The sequence below is a fragment of the Spizellomyces punctatus genome, assembly GCF_000182565.1.
Source record: "Spizellomyces punctatus DAOM BR117 chromosome Unknown supercont1.12, whole genome shotgun sequence".
Classification (NCBI taxonomy): domain Eukaryota; kingdom Fungi; phylum Chytridiomycota; class Chytridiomycetes; order Spizellomycetales; family Spizellomycetaceae; genus Spizellomyces; species Spizellomyces punctatus.
In genome coordinates this window covers 201775-218408 of record NW_015971548.1, presented here as the reverse complement: position 1 = coordinate 218408, position 16634 = coordinate 201775, and the positions used below count along the sequence as shown (strand labels likewise).

Here is a 16634-nt window from a genome sequence, read left to right as displayed (position 1 = left end):
AATAGGGATTGGAAAGCCGAGAAAAAGTGTGCGATATCAACTTCCCCATGGGTCTCACACACCCGACGATGACATCAAAAAACCATCCACCACAACGTATCTATATCATCCATCACCACAATACAGGAAACACGGCCACACGGGCGAGACAATGCCTCATTTGCAGGGAACGGTGCCAGAGTCCTCAGTCGCAAGAAGAAAAGATAGTTTACACGCTGGCGGGTACCAGGATCATAGTGGTCTGCACAAAATGCCACCAATACATCTTGATAACATTCATCGAGAATTAATATTCTCAATAACTGGAAGAATATTCGGCTGCGGTAAGTTACAATGTCCGCAAGAAAACATTGTCAATCTTGACCAATTTCTTTGCTTGAATAAAGGTGGAGATATCAGAGCCGCAGGGGATGGTCACCTTATATATGCGGTTCAAAAAAGGCGTACGGCCCAGTTATGTAGCCTGTTCCTACATGATGTCAATGGACGAGCCGTTTGGAAGATCGCACAGCGTCCTGGGGTAAGTGAACAAAGAATCTCGGTAACCTTCGAGCACGGGTACAAGTAATTCTTTCAATGCATAGTGTTGTGGAATGAATTACGATCTCTATGGACGAGGTCTGGCAACAGCGTGTGGAGGGGCTGGGTGGATCTTACGTGGAATGATTGACAGGATCTCTGCCAATGCTTGGTCTCCCAGGTTAAGCCTGAAGTGCAGAGCAGGCACCGTTGTGATGATCGGTGAGTCTGCAATGCATTTGACCTGGCCGCATACTTTTTAAAAAATCTCCTGCCCTTTTAGGAGACTTGTTTGGTCAGTCTTTCCGGTTTCAAGACGCTGGTTCGTCTCGCAACGTTGGCACATTTGCTCTTCAGACTGAGTGTTCAGTCTCACCTCACCCGAAATCTGCCCCTTCTACTCCGCAAACTTCACGGCATGATCGAGAGCAATCGAATCTGGCACGGAGGTCCCTTCGAACTGCACCCACTTCGAATGTACATTGTTCTGAAAAACTGCCTTCCGTACCGTCCTTCCCAGAAAAATGGGAGCTCCGGGTAGATGTCTCTTTGACTGCTGGAAATTTAGACTCTATCGATAGACCGCGAACATCTTCTAGGCGCAATCAAAAGAAAAGCTCCGGTTCAAGGCTGTCGTGCGTTTTGCCAACCGAAATGTTTGTGGCTGCATCATTGATTGTGCAGCATTTTATGAAAGACGAGCGAGCTATAGCGAATGCCAAACATAGGGCACGCAAAGAGTGGGGGGTTCGTGGATGAGGGGCGTTGGTGCGCGATGCCCGCAGACTATGGCAGTGTGCGTCCACAAGTGCCGTACATAGGAGCACCTCTGCACTAGGGACAGCTAGAATGTAGATTGATAGGAAAGTAAGGATAGCTGATATGGTGCAGCCAGACGAAGTTGTGCATCCGATTAAGTACATTAGGTAGAGGGATACATATAATCCCGTCGACAATAGTTTGGCTGGCCTTACAGAGAATATACCGGTCTATGCAGTTCCTGCCACAGATTTTGAATCAAGAGATTTAGACATCTATTCTTCTTCAGTACTCTCATGGCCATGACCTAAGCGTACTCCGTCAGGCGCATCGTTTTCATCACTTGGGCCGCCTGCCCTCTCCTCCGTCAGCGGATTCAAGCGGAACGATAGATGTACTGTTCCCACAACGGTGGACGATGTAGGAGAATGGGAGTCTTTCACCGGAATCGTTAGATCGCACTCCTGTTCAATGACGTTCTTGAAAGGAGAGGACGCTCAGTTAGTAGCATATTGGATAGGCAGTGTTCGTCCACTCACCTCTCCATCGAGAAAGGGTTTCGTGGACACACGGCAAAGACCAATGTCAGTTCTCTCGGCTATTACTGGCCTCCAGTTCGCTTCGAAAGATGGAGAAGGTGTCAGGTACAAGCGAAATGCATTTAACAGTTCTAGTGTATTACCTGCTTCATCTTCTTTGGCGCCCTTCCTCCCTTTTGCAGCCTTGGCAGGTTTTCTTCCAGCTTGGCTCCCTCCTTTTTTACCTGACAGGGAAGGACGTCTAGAGGTAGCGGCTGAACTATCAGGCCGGGTACTGGTGTCGTTCTCGTCAGGTGCGAGGTCATCCTTCCTGACGTAGGCAACTCTATTGCGGCTGAGTATGACAGTTACCCCATCTACAAGGAGTTAGCAGTGTACCGTGGACCCCAACAACAACAGAGCAGCGTCTCCACGTACCCCACAGAGCATCCCGAAGCTGCTTTCCGATGGGAAATTCAATCTCTTGCACGAAGGCAAAGTCTACAAGATGAACTTCCGGCTCGGGTGGTTGCACGTCTCCACCTTTCCCCTTACCGGATTTATGCGGCTTATCTGGTGGCTGGTGGACACGCTGCGGGGGGGATACAGCGGGGGTGGATATCGCATAGCCATTGAACCTTTCAAGTACAATTCGTAGCTGGAAAGTGTACTCGTCCAGTGGCTGCTTTGGATCCTCGGGTATAACCGATTCCGGTATAGAGAACCCGGTAAGAGTATGAATACCGAATGATATACACACTGTGTGGGTAAAGTTTAGTACCCTTTGTTCAGTCCACTGGAATCATAATGCAATACCTTCGTCGCGTGCGTCCTCCCGAACTATCCTAAGCGACGTGGTCCTCTCTTCGGCGGTCACCCATGTATCATCTAATGAAACAAGCCCTGGAAGGCGCGAAATTGCGGACGCTCGATATTTGGGAAGAAGAAAAGCTGGATTTCCCTTGAAAAGGTAAAGACATTAATCGCAATCCATGTCTCGCTGTTGCACGCCTGGTGCAATTCGCGCTTACCGTAAGTGCCAGAATCTTTAGCGAGGGTAGTTGCTCAAGAACTTCAAGTGTCTCGTTTAAATCGGATATAGCATTCCAGCTGGCGTCTAATGACTTCAAGCTCGGTGGCAACCAACCCAAAGTTGTACTGGGTTTTGAACCAGACAAAGGCGAAAGTTTTCTGGGACGTGGGTTTGCAGAAGACGATTTGGGCGGTGACTCGGGGCGAAGTTCAACATCCAAAAAACTGGCAATAGAGTTATACCCAATACCAAGGTGGACCAATTGCTGAAGGGCCGAGACATTCGGGCACTTTGACAGTCTTTGCAACATGCATGTGAGTTAATTAACGGAGACGTGTTTTCAGGTTCTGCTTTGCTTGCTCACCGGTTAGCATTCAGATGCAGTATTTGTAACCTTGTCGGGAGACTATTTACATGATCGATCCAATTTCCAGTTAAACTCAACTCCTCCAAATTTCGCATCTTCATGATGTCCCTGTCAATGTATCCTATCTTCCTATCATGCAATCGTAATGTGCGGAAATATCCTAGTATGGACTCTTTACTGAAGTCCATTTGCGATGCTGTTCTCTTCTTGCGTGGCCACTGCCGCTGCGACATGTAAAGTTTCTTAAGAGTCGGCGCCTCGTCACTCCACGAAAGATCCGCTAGATATTCGTTTGCAAACTATGAGCGTCTCAGTTGATGTGTCGACCAAGTCTACGCTTTACTATCACGTCCTCACCTTCAGCCCAGGGATCTACTTCTGGATCTAAGAATATTCCCTCTTCTTCCTCATCCGATACGTCCGACAATACAAGCTGTGCCTTATGATGCGATTTATTCCAATTCATCTTGTGCTCGGTTTTTGGCAGATGCTTCTTTCCAGGGTCTGAACCTGGTAGAGGCGGTAGATGTCCATCGAGGTAGGTAGTATGACAGTCATGTCCACACTCTACAATATTCAAAGGTTTGATACTGCTGGATGATTTTGAAGTGGAGGTTTTGCCAGGCGAGGTTCGTTCCTGGGGCACTTCCGTGATTTCATGTTTGTGCACAATCGGGCGAATCCCTGTAGTTTCATCTAAAATAGCCCATAATGCTTCTGATGCGCTAATATATTCTTGAAGCATTTCTCTAGCAAAGTAGGTCGTCAGTATCACGGATAGCGGAAGTCAAATTGACGCGGACGTAAGCAATACGATCACGAGATTTTAGGCGAGAGCTCATGTGCTTACTCTTTTAGCTAACTTCCTGGAACGTTCATGGCTGCAAGGTTAGCGTCCTTTCATTTGCTTTGTTGTCCAGATTGCGCAGTACTGGATGCCCCGTAGAGTTGCTCTGCGAATAGAGAACATGAAAATCGAACAGCGGACTGTAAAACCGACTATTATACATGTGCATTTTTAGTACAGCATTTGGTCGAAAAAGCAAAACTACTACCCAATAGTTTCCATTCTTTCAAGAAATTGGATCATTCATCGCTGGGGACGAATTTGCGTCAACCGCATGCATTGACATCCAGATGTTAATGTCATCTCCAAGAAGTGGTCGAAAGCTCTCCAAGTTTTGGAAGAATCGCCTAAACTTTGCCTTTAATCTATTTTGAGCAATTCGCGGTTTCCAACACAACTGTGCTTCCACGCCGTATATTGCATGCATCCGGGTGTCATTTGCTTTTGCAGTACGGGTTGACCTACCGAATGTGTCTACATAACACATTTGTAGAAACGCGGAAGCAGTCGAGTAGATGACTGGGGTAAGTCTTGGAATCCAACGGTTTCTTTCATGCGCACATTCTTATCCTTGGCTGCTTCAAAGAAAACAGTCAGCTTGGGAACCGCCACCTCAGAAGGCAGTGCTGAAAATCATATTACTATAAAACACAACCAATGTGAGACTTTGATTTTGCGCCAGAGATTGTATAACATAGTGCTATGGCGCTTGCACTCGGCGACTGAGCGAAAGAATTCCAGATACTCTTTGGTGAAATGGTAATCATTATTGTACACTATCCAATATTTCTTTCAAACAAAACGATACTCGACAACAGGCCCCTCTGTGTTCTTGCAAAAGCAGTCGTGCGGCTGGGGACGCACCATAGGCCCATTAGCCCGCTTCGGTTTCCCGAAGACTGATGCCAAAATAAAATGTGGATCGAAAGTGTCCTATGGGAGCCAAAAGAAAAAACAGCCTAGCCCCTCCAGCACGGCCAAGTAGCCGCTCCAGCAGGACAACGTAGCTTCCAGCACGGCTTCACCCCTCACGACTGTATCGCTCCACAGACCAGAAAGGTCCAGCGAGAACGGCAACGCCGCTCCAGCAGAACAGAAAACCAAAATCCCTCCAGCACGACCAAGTAGTCGCTCCAGCAGGATAAATAGAGGCCTTCCAGCACGATACAATCGCTCAAACAGGACGAAGTGACGCTCCAGAAAGCCAGAAAAAAGAAGAAAAACAGCCTAGTCCCTCCAGCACGGCAAAGTAGCCGCTCCAGCAGGACAACATAGCTTCCAGCACGGCTTCATCCCTCACGACTGTATCGCTCCACAGGCCAGAAAGAGCATAAAACCAAAGTCCCTCCAGCACGACCAAGTAGTCGCTCCAGCAGGACAACTAGAGGCCTACCAGCACGATACAGTCGCTCAAACAGGATGAAGTGACGCTCCAGAAAGCCAGAAACACAAAAACCTAGTCCCTCCAGCACGACACTGTCGCTCCAGAATGCCAGAAGTTCTTCCGGGACAGCTCTTAACACACGAGCCGCCCCAAGCAGAACAAAAGACCAAAGTCCCTCCAGCACGGCAAAAGAGCCGCTCCAGCAGGACAACTAGAGGCATTCCAGCACGACACCGCCGCTCCAGAAGGCCGTAAAAGATCTTACCAACGGGACACTAGCGCGCTTGACTGGGATGGAAAGCAGAGGAAACGCGAGCTGGGCGCGGCTTTTATAGACGCGCTGGGCCGACTGCGCCATACGCGAAAAAAACGTGCAGCCAATCAGAGGTAGGGTGAATCACAACACATGTCACATGACTTACAGCTGAATCCGGTCACGAGATCTCTGGTGAGTAATCGCAGATCCCAATTGAATACGCGTACGACATTGCCATACCTATGCCTACCACAATGCCACATTCGACCAGCACCGGTATTAACAACAGTAATTTACAGGATGCCGTACTATCAGAGGCCATTGCTATTGTTCGAGCAGTCCCAAATACGCCCGATATGCAGAGACTCGCCACTGCTTTAACAACAATTGCCCTTGCTTTGGAAGGTTGGAGATCACTGAGGTTGGGAGATCACCGCCACTACTATATCTCATACATGGCCATATAGGGGTGTCTGGAGACAACGCTCGGGACTTGATAGCAAGATACGACCTTTCTCCAGAACCATTTATAGCCCTCCTTCCTCTCTCGCATATGGATGATTCCGTCCAAAGAAACATTGCCAAAATCATACAACGATTACTACAACCACTTTCTTATCAAGAAATACAAAGTAGATTTGGGGTAAGTAGGACATGGTGCAGCGGCAAATATCTGTTGGTGAGCGAGGTCTCTCACCCCGCACTAGCAACTCATCATTGCGGGCCTTGATGATCCACGCGGACCATTGCGACATTTAGCCTTATCGGCATTAGAGAAGGCTACAGACGCAGATGCTACGATTAACATGTTGGTGCGTACATCTTATGCATAAGCCGGAGTTGGGCGGAACCAGGTTTGCTGACGAGATAGATAGATCCAATCCCCGTTCTTCGTTCCTGTTTTGGAGAGTCTTGCTTTTCCTGATGTTGATGTGGCCCTACGGGTGGAAAACCTTCTCTTCAAGGTGATACTCGTGTGATGCTTAGCTTCTACCGTATTGGATCTCATGTGCTTGTAATGACCTGCAGATTGCTCATTCGGAGACGGGCCTCCAAGCTATTCTTGGGGACGACGCTCTGTCAATCCTTAACCAGCTTCTTGCGGAAAGCGAAACCGTAAAGTTTAGAGTGTATGACCTCGCGATGCGAATATGCACAATATCCGATGAGGTGCTGCATCAATTCCAAAGTTCCGATCTTTTGAAGTCAATGACAGAAGAACTGCACTCTGATGATGTGCTGTCTCGATTGAATGCGGTGCAAATATTTACCAAGGTCATAAATCATGGCGTTGCTGCATTCCTCTCTTAGTTCGCTGAATAAGGTGAACGATCAGCTGTCGGAAAGTGAATGCGGAAACCGCTTTCTACACAATGCAAACGTACTCGTGCAACTCGCTGGCATACTTGAAACCGACGCCGGGGACATTGACGACATTCTTGTCAAATCTGCCATCATCAAGTTCTTTGGTCATGTCGCTGCAACCAAGGTACGAGCATAATTTTATAGCAAAAGCCAGCGCCTCAGAATCCTTAGTGCTCTATCCCATGTATCAGCCCGCCGATTTCGTCGCCATGCATTCATCGTTGGGGATTTTGGATTTGTTCGACCGGCAGCTCAACAGTGATCGAAAAGAACTGGCGGTATGACGCTGCCGCGTTGCGGGATACTGAAGGGGACATGGTAATAACATTTAGGCTTGCGCGCAATAGGAGCCCGTAATCCTCGCAATTGGAAACATTGGATCGAGTGCTGAAGGGCTGGTGGCACTTGACGAGCAGAAAACTCTGCTGAATGATTTTATTGACCAAATCAACTCTACCACGGGGGACCTGAAAATAACAGGATTACAGTCTGCCTCTTGCTTGATTGGTGTGAAATCAAGCTCCGGTGCTGGTTTATCTGCAATCACACATCGAATATTCCTGGGCATTGCAGGTATGCTATTGAAACTGAACTTGTCGTCTGCTACCAACCACTCAATGCTCTTTGCATGATTGGCACTGCAGGAGAAGCAAACCCATTGCAAAATCTGATGCGTTACGCAAAGGCAGCATTTGAAGAGAACCGAGTAGCTGCATATGCAATTTTCAAAGGCATGGCGATGCATGACTGGGGTCTGCGTGAAATCAACTACAGCTATGATTTTGTATCGTTTTTAATGGACCGGCAGATTGAGCCATCAGTGACTGGCAAGGTGTGTTCGGTGTCACCGTGCGTCAGAGTTTGCAGCTGACCAAATTGTTCACTTGCTCTCAAAGGAATGGAAGTACAGCGTGGTGCAAGCGATATGTTCCAATCCTAATGCGAATGAGATACTTGATGCAAACATTATCGGTCGATTCCAACGATATGTACGAGAAGGTCCGTTTTACAAGGGGGTGGAGCCTGTGGTTGCTCTGGAGTCTGGATAGATAGCATATTCTATAGTGACACGAGTGTCGGCTCTGTGTGGTTTTAGGTAACTCCTTTGCAGCGTTCAGTTTAGAAGCAATTGCATTTCCTGTGGTACAAAACCAACGCTTGGGTGCACACGGCGCCACATCTTTTTTCCCTTTTGGGATTCCATCGCTGGCGTCCCATCGAATGATAAAGCTTATATGCTAAAGACAAGAACAACAGCAGCAATGGCGCAACTGGCCAGGTGGATCTGCCCCCAAACTGGGACAAGCGACCAGAGATAAACATGAGCGTCATATCGTAGCACCAAGACGCGTTCCCACCTGGCCAATTACTTGCAGATATTCTCTTGGCTCCCCTTGCACTACATGCGTCAAAGGTAGCATTTGCATTCATCCACGATCCGTTGACCCAAGCAAAAAATTACGACCATGCTTAACTTGCGCTACTGATGGACATTTTTTTTTTGCGAGAGTGCGGCCCTAATAGTTGTATGCAAAATAAAAAATAAAGGAGGAAAAGCGGGAAAAAAAGCCTACTGATAAGACACATGCGCCCAAAACAAATATCTTCCTGCAGCGTCACACTTTTGTCGTCCAATGTGGAGGTTCGTAAACCCGCCTTACCCTTTTTTGCAGTCTTCATCAACCATCGTATTGGGCAAGTGATGTGTTCCCCAAGGGTCATTTTCAAGCGTTTATATCCACACCCACTTTCCCGGAACGTCAAGTATTTGATGAAGTGACTGCGCCTGAGGGACGCGCCTCGAAACCGTAAATTGTGGGGGGAAAATGATCGGAGGCAAAGCGGAGAGTTTGAAAGGTCACACTCATCGTTTTTTTTTTTTTGTTATCACCTTCTACGAGCACAAATCGGCACGTTAGTTGTGGAAAGATTGCCTTTTCTGATGAAAAAAGTTAACCTGCTGACTGTCTCCCGCATTCGTCGGTGATCGGGAACTGGATCCAAAGATAGCAGTAGTGGGGGAATTGGCAAGATTTAGGTGTAGAGCCGCGCGTTCGGCGCATATGCGCAGATGTGATGGGGGGAGTGGGGGCCCATCGGGGTGGGTGACGTTTAGATTGCAACTACCAAATCCGGCTGATGGCGGCTTCAAGTGGTTGGACTCACTAAAAGCCCCAGCTAAGCGGTCCACTTTAGAAAAGAAGACTTAAAAGCAGCTTTGGATTTTTTTTTACCCCGGACTTTACCCCACAAAACTGCTGTTTCTGAATTTGTATCGGTTGGCAGGCCAATCGAGCTCGCCTTCCTTTTCTTCCCTCATTACCTGAATCAAGACCTCTTTCTTAACCATTTTCCAAACATGGACGACAAGATTAACACATCACCCGTGGAGTATGCTCCTGAAGGGTCAAGGGTGAGGCGATTTATTAGTAGAATGGTGCCAGCTATAAGCAGCTAATTGGATCTCTAATAGCACCGGCGGCATCCCTTTGGTCCTGTCCACAGTGCCGTCATGTCAACGTCAATCGGACGACGTTTTTTCGGCACCAAAAGCATCGACCGTCTTCACGCGCAAATGGACCAAGTTGAATACAAACGTACACTCACTGGTCTTGATTTGACTCTGCTTGGTATTGGCGCTATTATCGGGGCAGGTATCTTTGTGCTGACGGGTACAGCCGCAAAGGATCATGCTGGTAGGTGTTTTCTTAATACCTTTTTTGCGATGCGATGCGACACGTCTCTCTAAATTGTATGACTCTCTTACAGGTCCCGCCTTGATCATTTCCTTTATAATCGCGGGAACTCTATGTGGCCTTGGTGAGATAATCATGATTGCTTTATAATGCGTTGCATAATTATGGCTAATATTATCCAAAAGCATCAATGTGCTATGCAGAGTTGGCTTCCATGATCCCCGCCTCTGGCAGTGCATATTCATGTGAGTTTTCTAGTGATCGGTTCACGTAATCAAAATCATATAGTTGATCAATCATTGCGCGTCACTGAATAGTCACCTACGCGGCAATGGGCGAGTTTTTGGCTTGGATTGTTGGATGGGACTTGTAAGTATTCATGCGACTTACTTTTGCGTGCGCAAAGGTGAACCGTACTTACATGGTATAACCACTCTAGGATGCTTGAATAGTGAGTGTGAATTCAAGTTACTGGACATGTTTGACGTAATTTCTTAACTCATACGCCGTCTGCTACAGCTTGGTCGGAGCTGCGACAGTAGCTGTTGGATGGTCCAGCTATCTTGTAAAGTTCATTGACGATGTCACTGACTCGGATACTTCAGTGGATGCCAGATTGGTCAACGTAAGGATCTGGCCGTTGTAGTTATCATGTTAAATGTAGAATGCTAAGCCTCATTTCATTACAGGCGCCATTTGTCTGGCTGGAATCTGGCGCTGAATACAAAGGTGAAAAGGTTGATTCAGCGCACTTTGCAAGGAATGCTGTCAAATGCGGTGCCGAATGGTGCTACCCATGGATCAACGTAAGTATAACTACCTCGCAACTGTATGTGACGAATCCGCTCACACATTTACGACTGGCAGCTACCCGCTATCGCTATTGTTGTTGCAGTCACCACTCTTCTGGTCGTCGGTATTAAAGAATCATCGCGAGTCAACAACTTATTTGTCGTCGTGAAAGTTGTCATTACGTTGATGTTCATCTTCGCCGGTATGTATAATTCCCCAGCCACAAATGAACGAGAAGAAAACTGATCCATTCTTATCTGCGCAGGTATCAAGTTTATCAACCCCCAAAACTATTCACCATTCGTCCCTGCACAAGAAGGACCAAAGAAATACGGAGTCCCTGGTATCTTTGCTGGCGCGGTCACTGTCTTCTTCGCGTACATCGGATTCGACGCTGTCTCCACAACTGCGCAAGAAGCAAAAAGGCCCCAACGTGATCTCCCTATTGGTATTATTGGATCTCTCAGTATCTGCACCATTTTGTACATTGCCGTTAGTGCCGTCATGGCGGGTCTCCGACCATACTCTCTGGTAGGTGCTCACTGCATTATTGGTACTTGAAAGACATGAAAGCTTACATTGGTCAATTGTATTTTAGATTGACCCCAAAGCACCCGTATCGACCAACATTTTCGAGGCAGCCAAGGCGCAGGGTGTCAACTTGCGATGGTTCACCATCATTATCTCCTTTGGTGCTCTTGCTGGTTTGACTTCTGTCATCCTTACCATGTTGCTGGGTCAACCTCGTATCTTCCACGCCATGGCCGAGGACGGTCTTCTCCCAAAGACGTTTTCACGCCTCCACCCTCGATTCAAGACCCCCTATGTCACTACCATCACCACTGGAGTTATCTGCGCACTGTTTGCTGGTTTGCTTCCTGTAGATATCTTGGGCAATTTGACTTCCGTCGGTACCTTGTGTAAGTGGACGGTGATTGCATTTTTGTAAATGTATTATTCTTTATTTATACATCTTGTCTTTAGTGGCCTTCTTTTTCGTCTCACTGTCGACCATCGTCTTGAAGATTACCGACCCAGACCGGCCCAGAGGGTTCAGTGTTCCCGGCGGCAAAATTGGCGGATTTGTGATTCCAGCATGTAAGTCCCACTCTGTGCCTGCCTCATTCTAATATTTGCTAATACGGAATCTTCCCTGCAGTATCCGCCGCATCCGTGATTGCTCTACTCACCCAAACCACTCCTGCAAGTATCGCTCGTGTATTTATCTGGATGGCGATCGGTGCCGTCATTTACGTTTGTTACGGTTACCGACACTCTGAGCTGCGAAAATCTTACGCAAATGACGAAAAGTACAGCACCGAAACACTGTAGACTAGTTTCCAGATTTGATCGCAAGTTGATATGAAATTCTACGAAGATGTGAAATTGTTTGTAACCCAGTAGAGTATGCCCATCGCAGGGCATATGCAGCAGCTCCTGCTTTTTTGCTACTAAATGTGTGATGTGGTTGGAAAATGTAAAATTTTGGTTCCGCAAGTCGGGCGCAAGAACGCTTTTGATCTCGTTAAGACAACTGTAGGATTGGATCAATCATATCATATCTCTGTCGTGGATAGCTCCATCGCCAGTACACCTGTTAGCGTGGCTTCCTCAGAATAGTAATAATATAATCTCGTGCAATAGCCTAACCCTACCTGACAAGGTACGAACAGTCTCACCATTCGTGCAGTATAGAGAGCTGATGCTGTCATGCAGCAGGAAGTCCAACTAGTGAGTATAGTAATGAGACGCATCCCTCAAAGATCTGATCGTAATCCATTTAATGCACAATAGTAACTTACGGGCAAGAGGTTCACCATACATGTAGTGACGAGAAAGAATTGGTATACACATTGCAACCACTAGTGCCCACTATGACAAACGTTCGCAAAGACTCTGTCATGATGAAGAACATATACTCAAAGAACATATACTCCCTTCATTGTCTTTCGATCCAGACCGTAGCATGTCTTTATCTAACCTGCGACTCCCGCTTTACAGACCGCGCCGGTACCGCGCTCCTTAGACAACGTAAAGGGAAACAAACATAAAGGCAACGGAACGGTTGTTAAAAGGAAGCATGACCATAGCTAATGACAAGAGTGACAGTAGTATATATTTACGAAATTGCAAGGACTTTTCTCAAATGCAAATATAGACATTCAATCTATAACCTCAGGACACTTTACGCCACAATAGCGCCCGTATCAAACCAGCCAAGTATCACGCCGAGTGTTAGTCACTCATGAAAGGTCGACTCGTCGACATTCGGTATCTAAATCTGTACATGTGGAGTTTGACATGACTATATCTGGCCCGATTCGCAGCGATAACTTCATTCGACATCGAAGCATGCTTAACATCGTCGCATATACGTGTACCGTCCGTGAACAGCCCGGCAGAAATTTGCGATTGTAGGAAGTTCCTCTTCCTCGATGCAAGTGCCAAGCAACAGGTTAGCGGCAGCCGATTCCGGGATATCGTTTCTTTCATGGGGTATCTTGAGAGTCGATCGTGATATTGAATGACCAGAGGGCGATCTGTGCCTAACGTGCCTTATTGTCGCGCTTCGAAGAAGTCTTGCCGCTTTCCGAATTATGACAGCGAGACAACCGTCTAGTTCCTCATCTTCTCCCACAAGCTTTAAAATGCACTGCTCTAGCTGCTTGTTAATGGCGTCTGAAACCATAAGACGGCGTCGGAGCTCTCTAATTTGTCTCTCTAATTTTGCCTTTGTCAGGGCTGGATCGTCATTGTCATCATCCGTTTCCTCAGAGGTATCAGACTCATCACATGCTATCCTAATACTGTCAGGCTGTTCTCGTGTCTTCTCCCGGTCGGCTCGGGACTGCCGCCGAGTACTGAAAGACGCTTTTCCTTTGACATCTCGAACCGGAGATTTGACGGTGGCAACTTCGACTTGTTCGTTGCTTGCAAATGTTGATCGCTTCGACGGAGTAGACCTGCGGGTAAGTGGTCGGGGTTTTGCTGAAGTCGTGCGCGCGTCCGCTGCCCGCTCATTCGCGGCAGGTGAATTCGGGGTCGCCTTCTTTTTAAGTTCTCGATTTGGCGGGTGGTCGGCCTCAATATTGGCACCGGGAATGATGAGATTACCGGCGGCATATTTAACGCCGCAAGCATTGCATAGCGTGCGAGGTCCCCACGGACCCCTTCTCCATTGTGGCGTTTCTCTTGTTCCGCAAACCACACACCGGTCCTCGCCGGCTCCGGGGGTAACGGAAGCCGTTGGCGATTGTTTGATTCGAGATGGTGAATGGCGTGGCAACGAATCCTTCCGAGCAAAACCAGAGTTATGGCTCTCCAGATTGAGCTTTACAAGCAGGGACCGTGGTTCAGCAGCCTCCCCTGCCGCTGGTTTCTTCTTTGCCCAAAGCTCAACGGCTTCAGCCCGTTTTCTCTTGCCTGTACCAGGCATAGTTTCCAGTTCCGCAGAGTGAACTCCCTTACGAGCCTCTTCGTCGTCCTCGTCCTTTTGGATCAGTGTTGTGCAATTTAGAGATGATTGTGGTTGACCTTGCATATCGGACGACGATAGTCGAAACTCTCCCAAGGGCGACGTGGATCGCCGGCATGAACTTCCGTCAGCTATGGGCGGCACATGGTCTTCGTTTGTTACCTCGACCATTGTGGAAGGCGTCTGATGGAGGGCAATCACAACGGAGGGTTCTTTGAACCTTGCATACTCGGGTGGTGTCGGAGGCATTGAGTTCCGTGAAGGTGAAAAGGCGAGGTGGGCCATCTCAATTGTATGACATAAACTTATTCTTTGGCTAGGTGGACTGCTGGAGAGGCATGCGTCAATACATCTTGGGAAACACCTTGCCGTTCGCCCAGCGACACACAGACAACATTTGTTGGTAACAGCAATCTGCGTAAGATCGGCAATCTTACCCTTTACAAAGTCACCGCAAATGAAGAGCGCTTCTGCGCGGCCAATAAGAAGACAGAATATGTACGTAGATCGCCGAAAAGCTGTCGAATCGAGATGGTTAAAATGGGTGGAGGTTGACAGGCACTCCCTGCCACCGCCGCCTGTTGTCATCACGCGTTTTGGAAGGTCAGCCATAAAAGGCAGCGTCCAGAAGGTACAGACATCTCCCCAGTCGTTTCTTCATATCGTTGTTAAAGGTTACGAAAAGTTTATTAACATGCTGCAGTTGAATAGTCTTTCCTGGTCCCCATCAAGCTTACATCCGGACATGAACGAATAAGAAACCATGGACATGTTGGTTAAAAACGCTAGACATAAGCCATTAAACAGAATCAGGAAGTCTTTGAGCACTGTAAGATGAGGTGGAGGAATACCTGCCGGCTCTTCTACATACAAAGTAAAGAGACTAGGGCTGCAGATAACCCCCTTCAATAGCTTCGATAAGGATAAAAGGGGAGAAAATACACAATTATGCAACGTTGCTGTCAAAGTCTAGTATGCTGTTCGAATGAAGTTCCGACAACGAGACCTATCATGCCCTTTAGAAAATTTAGGACGCTTTCTGCTTTCCAGCAATGGAAATTCCAACCTTTGACGAAGGACTTTGCTGTTGCAGGCCATGACGACAGCCAGCCGCCATCACTGCAATCTAGCGTAAATTTCCCTGAACTCAAGGCCCACGCAACTACATTTGCGGGACCCAGAATTGTGCGTTGATTTCCCCCCGAATGTGGTTGCTGGTTGGCGCACCATTGGCATTGGGTTGGCTACACAGCGTAGCGTAGGCATCGTCGGACTAGGTGGGAATGGGTGGGCCAGTCATTCCGGCAATTCTTGTGCATTACCCTTCTCGCTACACCAAAACGATGGTCCTTTTGGATGTACAAAAATGGATAGATGAAATTGTCCGACATGTGGCTTAGTTACTTGTCACGATCATTTACGTAATACACTATCTACTGTACGCCAGCAGCAGCTGTTAAAACTATTTGATGCCTGGTCTACAAGTGGGTAGTCGTTGGAATCTTTTTAATACCCCCATGGCAGAGCAGCCTTCTGGAGCAGCCATGATACTGTTGGACGTGGGGTGAAGACGAGGGTTCTTTTTTCACTGCCATCGCCAGGATGCTGAGACTCACATGCCTGCGTTTCACAGCTTTTCAAATGGCAAAAACAACAACAAATAGCAAAATAGGTGGAAGTAGCATATCTGTGTCGTCTTTTGCCGTTCTGTGTGCCATTGAAAAAGCTGGCTGGTGACGTTTTGACTCCAAAGCCGTGTGTATCGCAGGTATGTGAGTCGCAGGCATGTGCAAGCCCCAGATCCATCTAGCGGTCAAATACCCAAAATTGGTCGTTTGCCGTTTTCCGCGCCGCCTGCACTAGGAAGAAGCCGGAACTGATATCATTTCAAAAGCCCCGGCGGTTGACTCTTCTCTCCCGTATTTTCACTCTCTCTGCCAAGAGACCCACACGATCAATGACAAAAACGTTCAAAACCTTGTTTCGCACCAATGTTCAGCGAGTACGAGAAATCTTTCGTTGCAGGCCTGCCGCACCTGGCCTGTTGAGGCCCTGTCATGACAAGGACCCCTAACGTGGGATACTGAGCAGAATATTCCTCCCCCGAAGGCACATCAGGGTATAATTGCCGCTGTCGACAATGTAGACAGAAACAATCCAACAGGAATGGTCAGCAACGACTCGCTTATTTATCTGGTTGAAAATGGGCACACCGTGGAGTGGAACGGTACGTTAAACTTGCTTCAGGTGATGTGGTTCAAGAGGTCTTCGATTCATATATGAATCTGTTTTTCTGCCGCCGTGGCCAGAGGACCATGACAGGCTCGCGCCGGCGGGAAGAGATCTAGTCCAAGTTAAGTGCAGATTTAAGTAACGTCGGTAATCATTGGTATCTGAAGTCTTTTAACTAGGTGTGAAAACATCTAAATGAACATGTGAAGCAAGTCGTTCCAGGCGTTGATTACTCTCTGCAGGCCTGGTTCTCCCCTCAAGTGAGGGTTGACTCTCACATCTACTGCTTCCACCACACCCACATTTATTTTGTTCTCATTTTCCCACATCGTCGCGGCAGCGGGCATAGTTTTAGTGACGCTCTGGGAAGATGACAAAATCAATCCCGGTA

General features: G+C 47.7%; 5 protein-coding genes across 5 annotated transcripts; 3 read left to right on the top strand and 2 right to left on the bottom strand.

Annotated features, from left to right (window-relative positions):
• Positions 1-591: 591 nt before the first annotated feature.
• SPPG_06472 (uncharacterized protein) lies at positions 592-1505 on the top strand (the record flags this gene model as incomplete). Its single annotated transcript, XM_016754674.1, has 2 exons — positions 592-741; positions 803-1505. Coding segments are annotated over 2 exons (626 nt in total), but the record flags the coding sequence as incomplete, so codon positions are not given.
• Positions 1410-4072, bottom strand: SPPG_06471 (uncharacterized protein). Its single transcript, XM_016754673.1, has 9 exons — positions 4047-4072; positions 3554-3945; positions 3194-3476; positions 2828-3128; positions 2613-2757; positions 2235-2555; positions 1961-2173; positions 1818-1897; positions 1410-1757 (listed from the first exon to the last, which is right to left on the bottom strand). The coding sequence occupies exons 2-9, from the start codon at positions 3939-3941 to the stop codon at positions 1554-1556; spliced, it is 1935 nt and encodes a 644-aa protein (XP_016606097.1). The 5' UTR covers positions 3942-3945; positions 4047-4072; the 3' UTR covers positions 1410-1553.
• A 1840-nt stretch (positions 4073-5912) lies between these two features.
• On the top strand, positions 5913-8297 carry SPPG_06470 (uncharacterized protein). Its single transcript, XM_016754672.1, has 10 exons — positions 5913-6088; positions 6151-6326; positions 6391-6495; positions 6559-6648; positions 6713-6958; positions 7020-7172; positions 7240-7326; positions 7396-7621; positions 7693-7880; positions 7945-8297. The coding sequence occupies exons 1-10, from the start codon at positions 5926-5928 to the stop codon at positions 8095-8097; spliced, it is 1587 nt and encodes a 528-aa protein (XP_016606096.1). The 5' UTR covers positions 5913-5925; the 3' UTR covers positions 8098-8297.
• A 906-nt stretch (positions 8298-9203) lies between these two features.
• SPPG_06469 (uncharacterized protein) lies at positions 9204-12190 on the top strand. The gene is made up of 13 exons (XM_016754671.1): positions 9204-9461; positions 9522-9744; positions 9818-9868; positions 9930-9989; positions 10062-10113; positions 10184-10195; positions 10264-10369; positions 10434-10550; positions 10612-10738; positions 10802-11067; positions 11135-11456; positions 11521-11634; positions 11696-12190. The coding sequence occupies exons 1-13, from the start codon at positions 9408-9410 to the stop codon at positions 11866-11868; spliced, it is 1677 nt and encodes a 558-aa protein (XP_016606095.1). The 5' UTR covers positions 9204-9407; the 3' UTR covers positions 11869-12190.
• A 420-nt stretch (positions 12191-12610) lies between these two features.
• On the bottom strand, positions 12611-14587 carry SPPG_06468 (uncharacterized protein). The gene has a single exon (XM_016754670.1). The coding sequence runs from the start codon at positions 14294-14296 to the stop codon at positions 12893-12895; it is 1404 nt and encodes a 467-aa protein (XP_016606094.1). The 5' UTR covers positions 14297-14587; the 3' UTR covers positions 12611-12892.
• Positions 14588-16634: the final 2047 nt, after the last annotated feature.